A 16,009-nucleotide genomic window follows, 5' to 3' on the forward strand; every position below is an offset into this window, starting at 1 on the left:
CCCCCCCCCCCCTGTAATTGTTGCCCTACCTGCAATCTGACCTCCATTTTCACATTGCATGATATCTTGGATAAGAGTTAAAACCAATCACATTCAATGTTATATATGCATTTTGGAGCCTTATCACTTTTTGATCTTTTTAACGTAAGAAGATAGATTAAGAATGAGAAAGTGGGACCTTTTTAACCTTTGGCCTACAGTTGGTAGCTATTTTCTCTTTAAGCTATTTGGACATCATTTTTAATAAACTGACGGAAAAAGTTGTTGCCACTTTAGTGGATTTAATGTTGGCTTTTGTTCCATAAGAGTGCTTAGATCAACTGTTATGACTTGAGATGTTTGCTGTATTCAGTTGACGACTACATACGATGTTTGGAGAGGGGACGTGCTGCCACTTCCAAGTTGTCTGATTTTTTCAGGAGAAACTTGCAATAACAAGTCGAAAGTGACTAATCCAAGTTGAGTTCAATTGACTCGGATCAGCAAAAATGAGATCTCACTGACTTTCCTAGTCCATTGACTTGTTCGTGTTGGATCTTTGCTGGCATAAATTGAACGTGGATGTGTCATGATTGTTGTAAATTTTGATGTCATCTCGATGGCTTTGGCTACCTATCAAATAGTTGAGATGTGGAAAATGTCAGTGTAGCATATTCCCCTTTCAATTTGCAGGAGATCTAGGTAGCAAACTAATGTCTTTAATTGATGCCCATGATACCAGTAAAAATGTATTCTGAGTATAAGTTTGCATTACAGCTTCATTTTTAATACTCGTCACAGAAGCTGTTTAGACTTTGATGATTTTTAAGAGAGGCAGTGTTTTAAAGTATAATTCAGAGACATCCCCTCAAATTTGATTTACAATATTATGTACCTACCTGATTTGGATCTTTGTAAAATTATTTTAAATCTACTTATGTGCAAAAAATCTAAAAACTAATGTGTCTAGCTGAGGCTAACTCATGTTTCTGAACAGGGGCGCAAAAATAGGTTTGGAACAAACCTGAATCAATTTGGCTGCAATGGGCGGGTTGAGTTCCACGAATATGCAGGCTAGAAAGATGCTATTTGCTGCTATTCTATCTATTTGTGCATCAAGTGGTAGCTAAGCGAGAGTGCTTGCGGTGATGAAAAATCTTTTTATTAGACCAAACAAAAAGAGGAACCGCTATTGAGCTTAATCCATAAAAATTTTTAATCTGCTCTGCATAAATTGAAAATATTTTATTAATTTATTCTCCTGAACCCTATTGCAAATAGAAGAAACCATGAAAATCTTATTGCTAACACACATTATTCATCTTTTTTTTTGTTCAACTCCTTTTGCACTCCCTTTCTCAAATTTTTTATTAGTCAAGTGTAATTTTGTTAAAAATTTCAATCAATAGTTGAAATTGATGATTACATTTTTTTTTAATTTCTTCTTAAAATTTCAAGCATTACAACAAACATATTTAAGTTATAAGTCATATCAAGTTATTAACTTCTTGAATTACCTACATATTCTACGATTCTTTCTCTTAGCTTTATTTAAGGAAAAATGATCTGAAAAATACTTCAACCTTGGTTGAAATTGTTGTTACAACTTACAATATCAAACTTTAGAAAGAACCTTTTACCTCACATACTATAATAATGTATTTTAAAGGTATATATGTGGCTACGTGAACATAAAATATATTGCATCATTTTAAATAGTAATGTGGCCTTATGGGCACATATATACCTTTAAAATACACTATTAACTAAATAGTACAGGGAGTAAAAGACCCTCCATAAAGTTTGGTATCGTAACAACAATTTCGATCAAAGTTAAAGTATTTTTCATTCTTTTTCCTTTATTTAAAGTATTTCAACTTATTACTTATAGAATCTTGTTAACAATCCATATCATGGCTGCCTCACTAAAATAATATTATTCAAGTTGAATTGATATAACCTTATCTAAAACTAATTTTTAAAAAAACTCTTTGAAAAATTCATTTTTTAAAAAAAAGAATTTAAAGTAATAATTTTAGGCCTTTGATTAAATTTTTATTTTATATCTTCAATTATGTTAAGTGGCCCCTAGTGAGGATGGGAAGATTGGGGGATAGAAGTGAAGATATGACTAATGCTTTTGATGACTCAAAGCAACTACACACACTTGAATTATTGTTGTTCAATGCAACAACATATACACAACAACTCATGTGACCAAGAACAGCAACCATGCATGTTTTTGGTGGTTAAATACTGTGAGCTTTCAAATTCAATTAATATAAGTATGTATGTTATTACTTAATCATGTAATTACGTAACATAAAACTAATTTACTAGCTAACTCGATCCAAAATTTAAGAGGAGATCGACTTATCATGAATCATGATTATTTTAAAATTGTAAAATGTGCAATAGAATAGTTTCAAGAAATAACTATGTCCTATAATAATTTTGTACATGAGTGCATCTCATTCTTTTAGTCATCTAGTATTCGGAGTATATTAATTTGACTAATTTAAATTTATGTCGCTTAAGATTCATATATAAGTTTATATATCAGTGATTCTTGTTTTCTAAATATTTTCGGTACATATTACCCTGATTATTGCGATGCACAAGACCCATTTAAAGGGAACAGTTCCCTATTAAAAATATTTTTTTATAATATAATACGAACAGAAATTCTCTGATTTAGAAATGGAGATATATGATCTATTAATCTAATATATATATGTATGACGGAGATTCAAGAGTTATGGGCTCATAGTTTTGTTGTAGTTCGATCTTCGCGTTTGTTCTTTTCCTTTATTGGTAAAATTTCAAATCAATCATGCATTACTATGTTTTGTTTTTTATTTCAACCTTGATAAGACTAAAGATATTAAAAGATAAGTATTAAAAAAAATCTTAAATTTGATGTGAATTATTACTCTGGTCTTTAAACTATTGACAATCTTAAAAGTATTCCCCTAATTAATGAAATTATTTAAAAATACCCTTCTTATGTGCTATATGTCATCCACGCAAGCATATACGTAGAAATTTTTGTTATATGTTAGATCCATAGGCGAATATACACGAAAAATGATAAAAATCGAATAATTCCTAATTACTGGCTCGTAAAATAGCTTCTATTTACAAAATAATCTTAAAAGCACATTGATACTTGCTATTTTTCGTAATTTGACCCTCAATTTTTAAAAAAGATAGTCAAACACAAATTCCTTATCAAAAACATTTTTTCAAATGAATTTGTAAAACACAAACAAATTTTTTTAAATGTCATGAACTCTCGATGTATTTCGAGGAGTATCATGTATATACAGTTGAGTGAGTACTGGGTATTCTGAGTACTGGGTATTCATCACCTCATTCATACTTGATGATTATGTGTTTTATTTGGTGGTTGGAAAGTACTTGATGTTTGATTACCTTTATTGATGAAACTTGAATAGTAAGTGTAATATATATATATACTTGTATAATTTAAGAATTTATTTTTTTCTTATATAAAAACTCCTGTCATTACTTCTTCGTTGTCGGTCCATGAGACATACTGGGTACATGTGGTTTCGTACTTATACTACACTTGTTGCACTCTTTGTGGTGCAGATTCGATTTCGAGTAGGAGCACATCTCGAGGAGCAGTTTGAGTCCGAGTTTGGAGTGTCTTGGAGTTGTGGTGAGCTGCTTGGCTGGTCCGTGACCCACACCTCCCTCTATCTTTTACTTATTCTGTTATTCAGTATTCAGACAGGATATCCCTTATGTTAGATTTGTCATTTTAGTTTCAGACTTGCATCGTATTTTAGAAGCTCTTGTACTTATGACATAAATTCTTGGGTAGTATGTTTTTTTTTCCAGTTTTTCGCATTCGTACTTATAAGGAACTCAATGTTGGAGATTTTGCTAATTGTTGTCTTTTCACTCATTAGTTAGTTAAGTTTGTTAAAATATGTTGGTTGGCTTACCTATTGGTTGGGAACATAGGTGCCATCACGACTCGTGATTTTTGGGTCGTGACAATTTGGTATCAGAGCCCTACGTTCATCGGTCTTACGAGTACAAGAGCAATGTCTAGTAGAGTCTTGCGGATCGATATGAAGGCGTCCATACCTATCTTCGAGAAGCTATAGTACAATTATGAAATATTATGTTCTTTCATTCACTATCGTGCACACTTGATCTTCTTGAAATTCTAATCTCGATATCTCATTCTCTCAGATGGCGAGGACTCGTACACCGGCAAGTGGTGGTCAGGATCCTATTTCTACGCCTGCTTCTGGAAATACTATCTGAGGTAGAGGCAGGGGACGAGCTCGAGGTCAGGCTAGGGGCCGTATTGCAGCACTTGTGGAAGGTCAAGTACCAATAGCTACCAAGGGTTGTAATAGGATTGTACCTCCTGATACAGAAGTTGTTCATGGGGATATGCAAGATCGTGTCGAGGGGGATGGGCCAGCTCAGGCTCCACCCAGTACCATTGCCACTTAGTGCTTCCTTGGCTCGTATGTTAGGACTCTTAGAGGGGATGACTCAGGCACGAACTTTGCCTGTCATTTCTGATGGCTCACAGACCCGTGTTGGAGGTCAGACTCCAGATCCGTTAGTTGCTCCAGATTCTCAAACTCCTAGGACTCAGCCAGCTGTTGTTGTAGCTCATCGTCTGGATAGTATGGAGTTTCCAGATATTGCATCACATTTGGTGAACATGCCTTCTATGACCATTGATGACCAAAAGATGTTTGGGAGGTTCAGGCTAATGAATCCTCCTACTTATACTGGTGACTTAACTGAGGATGCAAATGAATTTATAGTTAGTTGTCATGAGAGGTTGCATAATCTTGGATTAGTGGAGTCTCATGGAGTTGACTACACAGCGTTTCAGATGACTGGCTCTGCCAAGCAGTGGTGGAGGGATTATATTAGTAGTAGGCCAGTTGGATCCCTTCCACTATTCTGGACTCAGTTTACTCAAATAGTTTTAGCCAAATTTGTCCCACGCAGTGAGAGGGAGCGCAAGAGGGCCGAGTTTGAGGGTTTGCAGCAAGGTGGTATGTCAGTCGCAGAGTATGAGAGTAAATTTTATGCCTTAGCTAGGCATGCTTCGATAATACTTCCCACAGAGGCTGAGAGAGTGAGAAGGTTTGTTAACGGGCTGATTATTCCGATTCGCCTAGGAGTTACTCAGGTTGCTGCTTCTGGTGTTCTGTTCCAGAAAGTGATAGATGCTGCTAAAGAGTTGGAGATGATTCAACGTGAGGGATTTGAGCAGTATGAGGGCAAGAGGACCCGTTATTCAGATGATTATGGTGGTGCTCCGCCTAGGAGTCGAGGTTATGTAGGGAAAGGTTATCACTCTCAGTGCAGCAGACCCATTCATGCTGCTATACCTGCGTCTGAGGCTGGTTACGCTGGGAATAGTTCTAAGAGCTCAGTGCATACTTCACAAGGTTCATTTTCTAGACCTATAGTTCGTGGAGGGCATTCTGGTCATTCAGATTCCTCTCATCAGCCTGCATCTCGTAGGGGCTGTTTTGAGTTGTATACATTTTCTAAAAAAAGAGGGATTGATACTTTATATAGTATTACTAATTAATTAATCTTTGTGAAATTAAATATATAGGATGAATTAATTAAAGCAGAATATCACATGTTCCCAAAGAAAACATTTTGTTCAGGAACTTCCTTTGTTCCAAAACCTGGAGGCATCGATGAAGACGATGGTTGGATCATCACATTTACACATAAAGAAAATGAGAATATTTCTCAAGTAAGTAGAATACAATTAATTTACCGCACTTCAAAACTATCATATTTGAACTCATTAAATTTAAATCGTCGATTTACTTCTAATTTTATTTCTTGTAGGTTTGTATAATTGATGCAAAGAAATTTACGGAAGAACCAGTTGCTATTATAACTTTATCGAGTAGGGTGCCATACGGATTTCATGAAGCTTTTGTGCCATTAATGTCTTAGAAGTATACTATATGATTAATTAGGAATTCTAATATAAGCAATTCAAATTATGTATAAAGTGGCAGTCTAGTGTACTAAAGCTCCTACTATATATAGGGTTCGAGAAAGAACCCAATCATATATAAGGATCCATTAATTATATGCATGTTTATCTTGTATTTCTACTAGAGACTATTTCTAATGTTTGAATCTTGACCTCTTGGTCACATTGCATAAATTCAAATTATGTATGAGATCAATCTAATAATTCATGTGATAGTCTGTGAATTAATTTAAATATTCTATGTTCACATGCATATTAAAATAATTAACATTTTCAAATTTCGAAAAGCAAAAAAGATAACACATAAATTAGGAAAGGAGGCGTATGCTAAGTCGTATATATGTTTCGTCTTCAAATATATTATTTATTTGTTATAGAGTTGTTCTCTGTCATTCATCTTTCTTGTCCTTTACCATTCGTTAACATGGAGAGGACAATAAAATTTTGGGTCTTAGCTTACAACTGAACCCTACACACCAGTCCCATACAAAAGTTCGAAATTATTGTATCCATATAGTCATTTTCTTAATTAGAGTTGTGCTTTAGTCGATTCGATTTGATTCTAAATTTTATCAATTTGATTTATTATTTATTACTTTATATGTTAAATTGTTATAGAATCGTTAGCATATTAGCTTATTAATTATTGATCGTTAATCGATTTTGTTATCGATTTAATTATTATAAATTGAGACAAAGAAATTTACTGAAAATAACTTTAAAACAACATTACAAACCAAATGAACCATGCACATGAGTTGACGGTTGCAACTTGCTCAAAAGTAAACACTATCACATGGTAGAAAACTGAGAGTTTGAGACAACACGAAAAAAAAAAACCAAACATACTCTACGAGCCTGTTTAGATTGGATTAAAAAAGTGGTTTTAAGTCAAAAACAAAAAGTAGGAGGAGACCTACTTTTGGTTTTTGACTTATGTTAAGTCATCTTTTTGCCTTGCCAAACACTTCCCAACTTATTTTAAGTCATTTTTTTACTTATTTAAATTATTTGTCAAACACTTTCAGAAGTCAAAAACTAATTTAAAAGTAGATTTGACCAACTTTTAAACCAAATTCAAACACCCTCTAAGTCAAACAATTTATATACTAAATGGTATGAATATAATTATTTAATCAAATTATTGATCAACCTATTAAAAAACCTCAAATCTTTAAAAGTCGATAATCCAATAATTAAAAAAAAAAATCAAAAGCATTATAAAAATCACTAAATCCTTTATTTGTCCTACTGTTTCTTGCTAATAATTATTTTAACAGGATTCACAAATTTGATGGGCTAGCCATTAGCATCTTAAAAGTTAAAAATATAGTATATGAATTCCACGTTTCATGAAACTAGTAGTAACAAACATTTTTTCATAAAAAAAAATTGAGAATATTAGCACTAGAAATTGAAATTCCACGTAGATTTTGTCCAGAGTGATGAAGAATCTTTCTCTGGGTAGATGCTAAAATTACAAATTGTAACTTTTTACTTCTTAAATATATCGTGTAGAGTACATAGTTATTTAAAGTAAGATTAGGAATTTTAATTATAATTTGGAATGTTAATTCAGTATATATTGTTTGTTGGGAATAAATTCGTAGCAGAAATAATATTTGCGGTAGTAAAGACAATAAAAGCGAAACACAACAATACGATTAATCAACGAGAATAAAAGAAAAATAATGACATCAAGATTTTACGTGGAAACCCTCCTAAATAAGGGAACGAATATCACTATAGTAAGGATTTTACACTTGTATGTCTGAGCAAAAACTCCAAAGACCACTACACATTCAAAAGAAATAACACTCTTTTGATTTTTCCACCTCACTACAATATCGCTCACACTCTCTATTTTTCCTCACATATTATTTTCCTCTGTGATGCCTCACTCTTCTTTTCTCTCCTTTGTAATTTTTTTTGGTGCATTTTTGAAATGAGCAAGGGCTCTGTATTTATAGGAAAATCTACTCTTAATGATGTCACCAGTGACATCACAAAAAAACACAAGATTTCAACCTTTTCACCTATGTAGAAATCTTGCTAAGATTTTAGTTGAAAAAAGAAATGGTGAGCTTTGAATTTTGTTGCAGCATTTGTTGACTTTAACAATAAGCAACAAACAAAATTCAACCGTTTCTGCATTTTAACTTTCCTTATGTTTATCTACAATGGGTATGGACCCCACAAATCTCCCCCTCCAAACCCATTCACCTGAAGGAGGTAGCTCTAGGTTTCTAGTTTGAGTGCATGCCGACAAGTTCTTTGCAATGCTCAAACTTGTCCCTTGATACCACCTTGGTCAGCATATTTGAAGGTTTTTCACTAGTAGGGATCTTCATGACCTGCATAGATCTGTCCTCTATCTTTTCACGAATTCAGTGATATCTCACGTCAATATGCTTCGTCCTTGCATGATACATGGTGTTCTTGCTCAAGTCTATTGCACTCTGACTGTCACAATAGACGACATACTCCTTCTGATGCAATCCAAGTTCTTGAAGAAATCGTTTCAGCCATACCATCTCTTTGCCAGCTTCAGTAGCTGCAATATATTCTGCCTCAGTTGTAGAGAGTGCGACACACTTCTGCAACTTTGACTGCCATGATATAGCTCCCCCTGAAAATGTAAACAAATATCCAGTAGTGGATTTTCTATTATCGAGGTCACCTGCCATATCAGCATCAGTATAGCCCTTCAAGATTGGATTAGATCCTTTAAAACACAAGTAATCTCTTGTGGTACCTCTTAGGTACCTGAGTATCCACTTAACTGCCTCCCAGTGTTCTTTTCCAGGATTTTCAAAGGAATTTGCTAACAACACCAACTGCATGAGCAATATCAGGTCTTGTACACACCATTGCATACATCAAACTCTCCACTGTTGAAGAATAAGGAACTTTAGCCATTCCCTCTTTCTCCTCTTTTTTTGTAGGACACATCTGTTTGCTCAACTTCAGATGACTCGCAAGAGGCGTGCTAACAGGTTTAGCACTCTTCATGTTGAAGCGTTCTAGTACACGTTCAATGTACTTCTCTTGAGATAGCCACAACTTTCTTTTTGTTCGTTCTCGAACAATCTTCATCCCTAGAATTTGTTGTGCTGGGCCCAAGTCTTTCATGTCAAATGACTTGGACAAATCTTTCTTCAACTTTGCAATCAGCTCTTTGTCTTGTCCTACAATTAACATGTCATCCACATATAACAACAAAATAATAAAATTGTTGTCAGAAAATCTTTTGAAGTATACACATGGATCAGAATAGGTCTTTGTGTACGTTTGACTTTTCATGAAAGAGTCAAACTTTTTGTACCATTGCCTTGGGGCCTGTTTCAACCCATAAAGACTCTTATTCAATTTGCATTCCTCTGGTTGCTCTATATAAATCTCTTCTTCCATATCTCCGTGAAGAAATGCAGTTTTCACGTCCAATTGCTCCACTTCAAGATCTAGACTAGCTGCTATGCTCAAAATAGTTCGAATAGAAGTCATTTTGACAACAGGTGAAAAAATTTCATCAAAATCAATACCTTTCTATTGTTCAATTCCTTTTACAACCAATCGAGCTTTGTACCTGACCAACTTGCCATTTCCATCTTTCTTGAGTTTAAAGACCCACTTGCACTTAAGTGGTCTTTTTCCTTTTGGAAGTTCAACTAGCTGGTATGTGCCATTTTTCTGTAGAGATCCCATCTCTTCGTGCATGGCTTTCATCCATTGGCTCTTTTTAGGATAAGACAACACCTCTGGCTCACCTTCATCATTGATAAAGACATACTCTGAGGAAGGGTATTTGGTTGATTCTACCCTTTGTCTTTCTGATCTCCTCAGAGGTTGAGATTGTTCTTCTTCTTCTGGGTACTCCAATTGCTCGGTATTATCACCAAGTTGCTCCCCATGCTCAATAATCTCATCAGGTTGCTCTTCATACTCAGCAACTTCATCAATCGAACATTCTGCACTTATGGGATGGTTAGAAGAAGAAAGAATGGTAACAAGATTAGGGACTACACCATTCTTTTTCTTGGCCTTCTCGGATAGATCATCAGCAGTTCCAACTTCACTTTCTCGAAAGATTACATCTCTGCTTCTGATGACCTTCTTCTTTACAAGATCCCATAGTCTGTACCCGAACTCTTCATCTTCATATCCGATGAATATGCAGGGAACTGATTTATCATCTAGCTTGGTTCTTTGCTCCTTCGGTACATGTGCAAAAGCTTTACAATCGAACACCTTTAGGTGTGAGTAAGACATCTATTTGTTGGTCCAAACTCTCTCTGGAATGTCAAACTCCAACGGAACTGATGGACTACGATTGATAAGATAACACGCTGTCCGAACTGCTTCACCCCAGAATGTTTTGGGTAATTTAGCCATTCTGAGCATGCTTCTCACCTTCTCAACAATGGTGCGATTCATTCTCTCAGCTACACCATTGTGTTGTGGGGTTCCAGGAACTGTCTTTTCATGTCTGATTCCATGGTTTGAACAGTACTCTTCAGATTTTCTTGAAGTGTTTTCACCTCCATTGTCGATTCGGAGACGTTTTAGCTTTCGACCTGTCTCTCTTTCTATTAGAGCATGAAACTTTTGAAATACTTGAAACACCTGATCTATGGTTCTCAAGATATAAACCCACAAAAATTTCGAGAAGCGTCATCAATAAAGGTAACAAAATATTTGTTACCTCCTATCGATTCTATCTCTACTGGACCACAAACATCAGAATATACCAAATCAAGTATATTCGACTTTCTTTTAGATGATGTCTTAAATGAGACTCTATGTTGTTTACCAAATAAGCAGTAGTTACACGATTTCATCGTTGTACCTTTGGCAAAAGAGATGAGTGACTTTTTGGAAAGAATTTATAATCCTTTCTCGCTCATATGACCCATTCTTTTATGCCATAAATCTGCAGAATTTTCTTCGTGAGCCGCATTTAATTCACCTTGGCATATTTCTGCATTGTCCTGTATAATGTGCCACGAGCAACTCCTTTTGCAATCACCAATGCCCCTTTGGTGAGTCTCCATTTTTATTTGCAAAGTAGTTCTCATATCCATCTCGGTCCAAAGCAACTCCCGAGATTAAGTTCATCCGCAAATCAGGTACATGGCACACATCTTTCAACACTATTGTGCATCCAACATTTGTTTTTAAGCAAATGTCTCCGATGCCCGCAATCTTTGAGTAACTTGTGTTACCCATTCTCACATTGCCATAATCACCGGCTACATATCTGCAAAAAAGATCTCTTACTGGTGTGGCATGATAAGATGCTGCTATGTCGACCACCCATTCTGACTCTATACCTGCCAAGTGCATGCATTCTTCTTCCTCATTTATGAGGAAAACGAACATTGTCATTATTTCGCACCATGGCAGCTGTGTTGTCATCATTCTTCTGGTCATTGCTTTCCCCTTTGCCCCTTTTTAGATTTGGACAATCTGTTTTGAAGTGTCCTGGTTGATCGCAATTGTAGCAATTTCTGGCCTTCGATTTTGATCGGACCTTAAACTTTCCACGAGCTCCGGATCTACCATAGTTACTTGAGCTACTTTGGTAACGTCTTCCTCTACTTTCCGTGATGAGAGCATGTCCGTGATTTTCAGGCCTTTTTCTCATCTTCTCATTAAGCAAAAGGGCTGATGTGACATCCTTCAACTCAATAGAGTCATTACCATGTAAAATGGTTGTTGCTAAAGTATCGTAGGAAGATGGCAACGAGTTTAGGAGCACTATGGCTTTATCTTCATCCTCGATCTTTACTCCGAGGTTGCTAGCTGCGTGATTAGTCCATTAAGTACATTTAAATGAGACAAAAAATTTGTACCTTCACCCATATGTAGCGCATATAACTGCTTCTTTAGGTACAATTTATTTGTCAGCGTTTTGGACATGCATAAATTTTCTAACTTAATCCAAATGCCACATGCACTCTCTTCATCGATGATGTTATTGACTACATCATCTGTTAAGTGCAATCTGATTGCACTAGCAGCCTTTTCATCTATTTCTTCCCAATCTTCAAGTTTCATGGATTCGGGCTTTTTGGATTTGCCGCCTAGTGCCTTGTGCAAACATTGTTGGATGAGCAAGTCTTTCATCCTTCTCTGTCACGCTGAGAAACCGCTATCACCGTTGAATTTTGCTACCTCGTACTTTACTCCAGACATTTTTTTTATTGAGTATAGTACAATAAGCTGCAAAAAATATTTCTGTAAATGAGCAGAACCTGTGCTCTGATACCAATTGTTGGGAATAAATCCGTAACAGAAATAATATTTGTGATAGTAAAGGCAATAAATGCGGAACACAACAATACGGTTAATCAACGAGAATAAAAGAGAAATAATGACACCAAGATTTTACGTGGAAACCCTCATAAATAAGGGAAAAACCACGACTTGAGAGGAGCAACGAATATCACTATAGTAAGGATTTTACACTTGTATGTCTGAGCAAAAACTCCAAAGACCACTACACATTCAAAAGAAATAACACTCTTTTGATTTTTCCACCTCACTACAATATCGCTCACACTCTATTTTTCCTCACATATTATTTTCCTCTATGATGCCTCACTCTTCTTTTCTCTCCTTTGTTATTTTTTTGGGTGCATTTTTGAAATGAGCAAGGACTCTGTATTTATAGGAAAATCTACTCCTAATAATGTCATCAGTGACATCACAAAAAAACACAAGATTTCAACCTTTTCATATATGTAAAAACCTTGCTAAGATTTTAATTGAAAAAAGAAATGGTGAGCTTTGAATTTCGTTGTAGCATTTGTTGACTTTAACAATAAGCAACAAATAAAATTCAACTATTTTTGCATTTTAACTTTCCTTATGTTTATCTACAATGGATATAGACCCCACACCGTTTGATTCCATTGTTCTTTTTTTGGCTTAAAAATTTGATCTTATATATACGTATGTTCTATGTTTAATTAACTTGCATTCAAATTTAATTTCTAGTAAAAATACAAATATTTTATTAATTATTTGTTGTTATAGATGGCAGTTCTTTTTCTGCATCTTTTTGTCCTTTACCAATCGTAAACACAGAGACTACAACTTTAATCTTTTGGATTTTATCTTACGACTGAACCCTACATTCCAGTCTCATACAAAAGTAAAAAAAATTATTGTTTCCATAAAATCATTGTCACAACTTGCAGAAACATAAGTTGTTAGTAACAGGAATATATATTCCATATCTAATCCTGATTAATATATTGGTGTATTAATTTTATTAATCGGACATAAAAACAATTAAAAATGAGGACTTGTAAAATTTATAGTCTTAAATACATCATAATTTTTGTAAAGTTTTTGCTCATAAATATGTTACGTGACTATAAATATCATAAATCTTATCCTCATTAAATACATTTTCCCATTTTTTAAAAAGCTAAAATCCTAAATTCAGACCCCATTGGGCATTGGGTATGTTGTTGATATTATAATAATTCATTGTTATATAAAATTGACTATAAATTTTGTTGCCAATTGTAGTTTGGTGAAAGTGTTTTATTCAACATACTCTGAAGGCAAATTAGCTTATAAGAAATGGTCAGCAATTATCCATTGGTTCACTTTAGACTTTGTACGTCATATAAGAAAGAGTGTACCAAATCCATATTTGGGAAATCAAGACACATATGGATTGAAGGAGAAGGAATGCTGCATGCTTTCTACTTACTTCTCTAGAGAAAAAGGAAGAGGAAACTGGAATGCATTCTATAATAACAAGCACACCCAAACCGAAACTTTCAAGATGGAAATACGTTGAAATAAACCTGGATTTCTTCGCTGTCAAAGCGGATTCTCTTGCCATTTTAATGGCTTACGCATGGAATGTTTTTAAAGGACATTGTAGTACATTTTGTATATATATGTTTAGTTCAAGATTCTGCAAGATAAAAATATATATGCATGAACTAACATATACAAAATGTCAAGTCAAAACCAGACAAATAAATTGAAAGGAAGAGAGTAGTACGTAGTATTCTATCATTGTTTACTAGCTTACATTAATTTGATTGTGGTATGAACTTGGCCTAACTATTCAAATAAAATTGCCATAAGTAAGATTTCATTTGTTACTGTTCCATCGCAGTTGAGATTTGGCATGGAAAACAAATAGTTAAGCAATACAAGTATCTTTGAACACTCAACTCTAGTGCTGAAAATCATTTGCCTCAAGAGATAGACATATATTCCCTTGAAACATTAGGTAATTGGAGTGTCAATGGAGCTTGGAGTAGACCAATATTCACAAGTCATCCAAAGGTAATTAATTAAGTTCTAAAAATTTCTCGTAGTGCGCGTGAACACATCTTAAACACAAACTTGTTGTTTTATCTACAGAAAGCCACTGGAACTGGCGAACTTGTTACAATGGGAATATATCCAATAAAACCTTACTTTGAACTTGGAGTCATTTCAGGTATGTTATTCCTTTTACTGGTGAAGATGTTAATTCAAGATGAGCGTTTAATTAAACTTCTGCAGATGAATAATTTGCTACTTTCTACTTTCACCTGATGGCATGAAAATGGTACACAAGGTGGATCTTAAGTTCAATAGGTGCACCTAATGCCATGACATAGGAGTAACACAAAGGTAATTTTCATCGCAACATTTAAGAATGTTTCAACTTATGATATTATTAAGCTAATGTTTTACTAATTCTGTAATATCTTATTATCCATAGGTACTGTTGGGTTTTAGCAAGTGTGAATGGGAAAAGAAAAGAGAGAATATGAAAAGTGAGAGAACTACTTTGGAGGGAAAATTAAAAGTCATTTGCAAAGTGCAAATGAAAAGTCATTTCTCCCATATCGGCAAAAAAAATGGAAATTGTTGTCCTTATAGAAGGAAACACTTCCATTACTTCTTAAAGAGCTAAGAAGAAGATGCCCCCTCGCACCGTCGTCGCTCGCTCGGCTCAGCTTCGGCTTTGGAAAAAATTTATTTAATCAGTTTTTGTTAAATCAAATAAATCCTGTTAATATTATCTCTTATAAATTTGTGGGTAACGGTAACATTCCCAAAAGTCGTTACTTTCCAAAAAGTAGTTATTTTCCTAACAGACACATTTTTTCGAAAAGTTGTTATTTTTTCCAAAAGACACAACTTTCTGGAATAAACGGGTCTGAACAGATTTCTCTGAACAGACACGTTTTATTTTCTCTCAAATAAAATCAAAGTGTCGACCGACTGAGTCTGTGTGACTTGTTGCTGTTCTTAAGTTCGTTGAAGTTAAAGAAGTTTGAGGTACCGCTATTTCTTTAACAGGTTTAATCCGTTTTATCTTGGGAGAAATTAATCCATAACCTTGGGTACAGTGAGGGGATTAAATTTCTTAAGGACACACAGTAGTTTCTGTGGACTCGGATTAATTCTTGTATTTTATATTTTTTCTGCTTCATCTTATTTCTGTTTCTGTTTATTAACCTTATAAATACAGGTTATTGTAAGAATAACAATCTTAAGAAATTTAACAGTTTCTGTATTTGAGGTTTCTGGAGATTAAAACCTTTATGGTTTTCTACTCTGCTTGAATTTTTAAAATTCATTCGATTAACGATTAAAAGAACATAAAAACTTTATCGTTAAATCACAAACAGTTTGTGTAAAGATTTGTTCTTTACTGTTAGTATTTCAAATACTTAATTTATCTGCCATTTGTGACAGAAAAAAAAAGACTAATTCAAGTCAAACAAATGCTGGAACAGTAAGTGCTGCAACAACAACGGTTGCACATAATCGTTCAAATGCTGCATTAGCACCGGCTGAGAAACCTGCAAAGTTTTCTGGAGTCGACTTTAAGAGATGGCAGCAAAAGATGTTCTTCTATCTCACTACGTTGAGTCTGCAGAAGTTCATCAATGAGAATGTTCCTGTTATGTCAGATGAAACTCCGGCTGATGAACGATTCTTGGTAACAGAAGCATGGACACACTCAGATTTTTT

At 34.6% G+C, this 16,009-nt stretch overlaps 1 protein-coding gene and 1 pseudogene across 1 annotated transcript in view; both read left to right on the forward strand.

Moving 5' to 3' along the window:
* The window catches only part of LOC107029075 (exosome complex exonuclease RRP46 homolog), a 5,564-nt gene extending 4,687 nt beyond the window's left edge, over positions 1 to 877 (forward strand). The window contains exon 8 of the mRNA XM_015230378.2: positions 353 to 877. Coding sequence (XP_015085864.1) covers positions 353 to 435 — 83 coding nt within the window. The 3' untranslated portion in view covers positions 436 to 877. The remainder of the gene's footprint in view (positions 1 to 352) is intronic.
* A 12,723-nt stretch (positions 878 to 13,600) lies between these two features.
* Positions 13,601 to 16,009, forward strand: part of LOC107027782 — an 8,377-nt pseudogene continuing 5,968 nt past the window's right edge.

The sequence above is a fragment of the Solanum pennellii genome, chromosome 8, assembly GCF_001406875.1.
Source record: "Solanum pennellii chromosome 8, SPENNV200".
Classification (NCBI taxonomy): Eukaryota; Viridiplantae; Streptophyta; class Magnoliopsida; order Solanales; family Solanaceae; genus Solanum; species Solanum pennellii.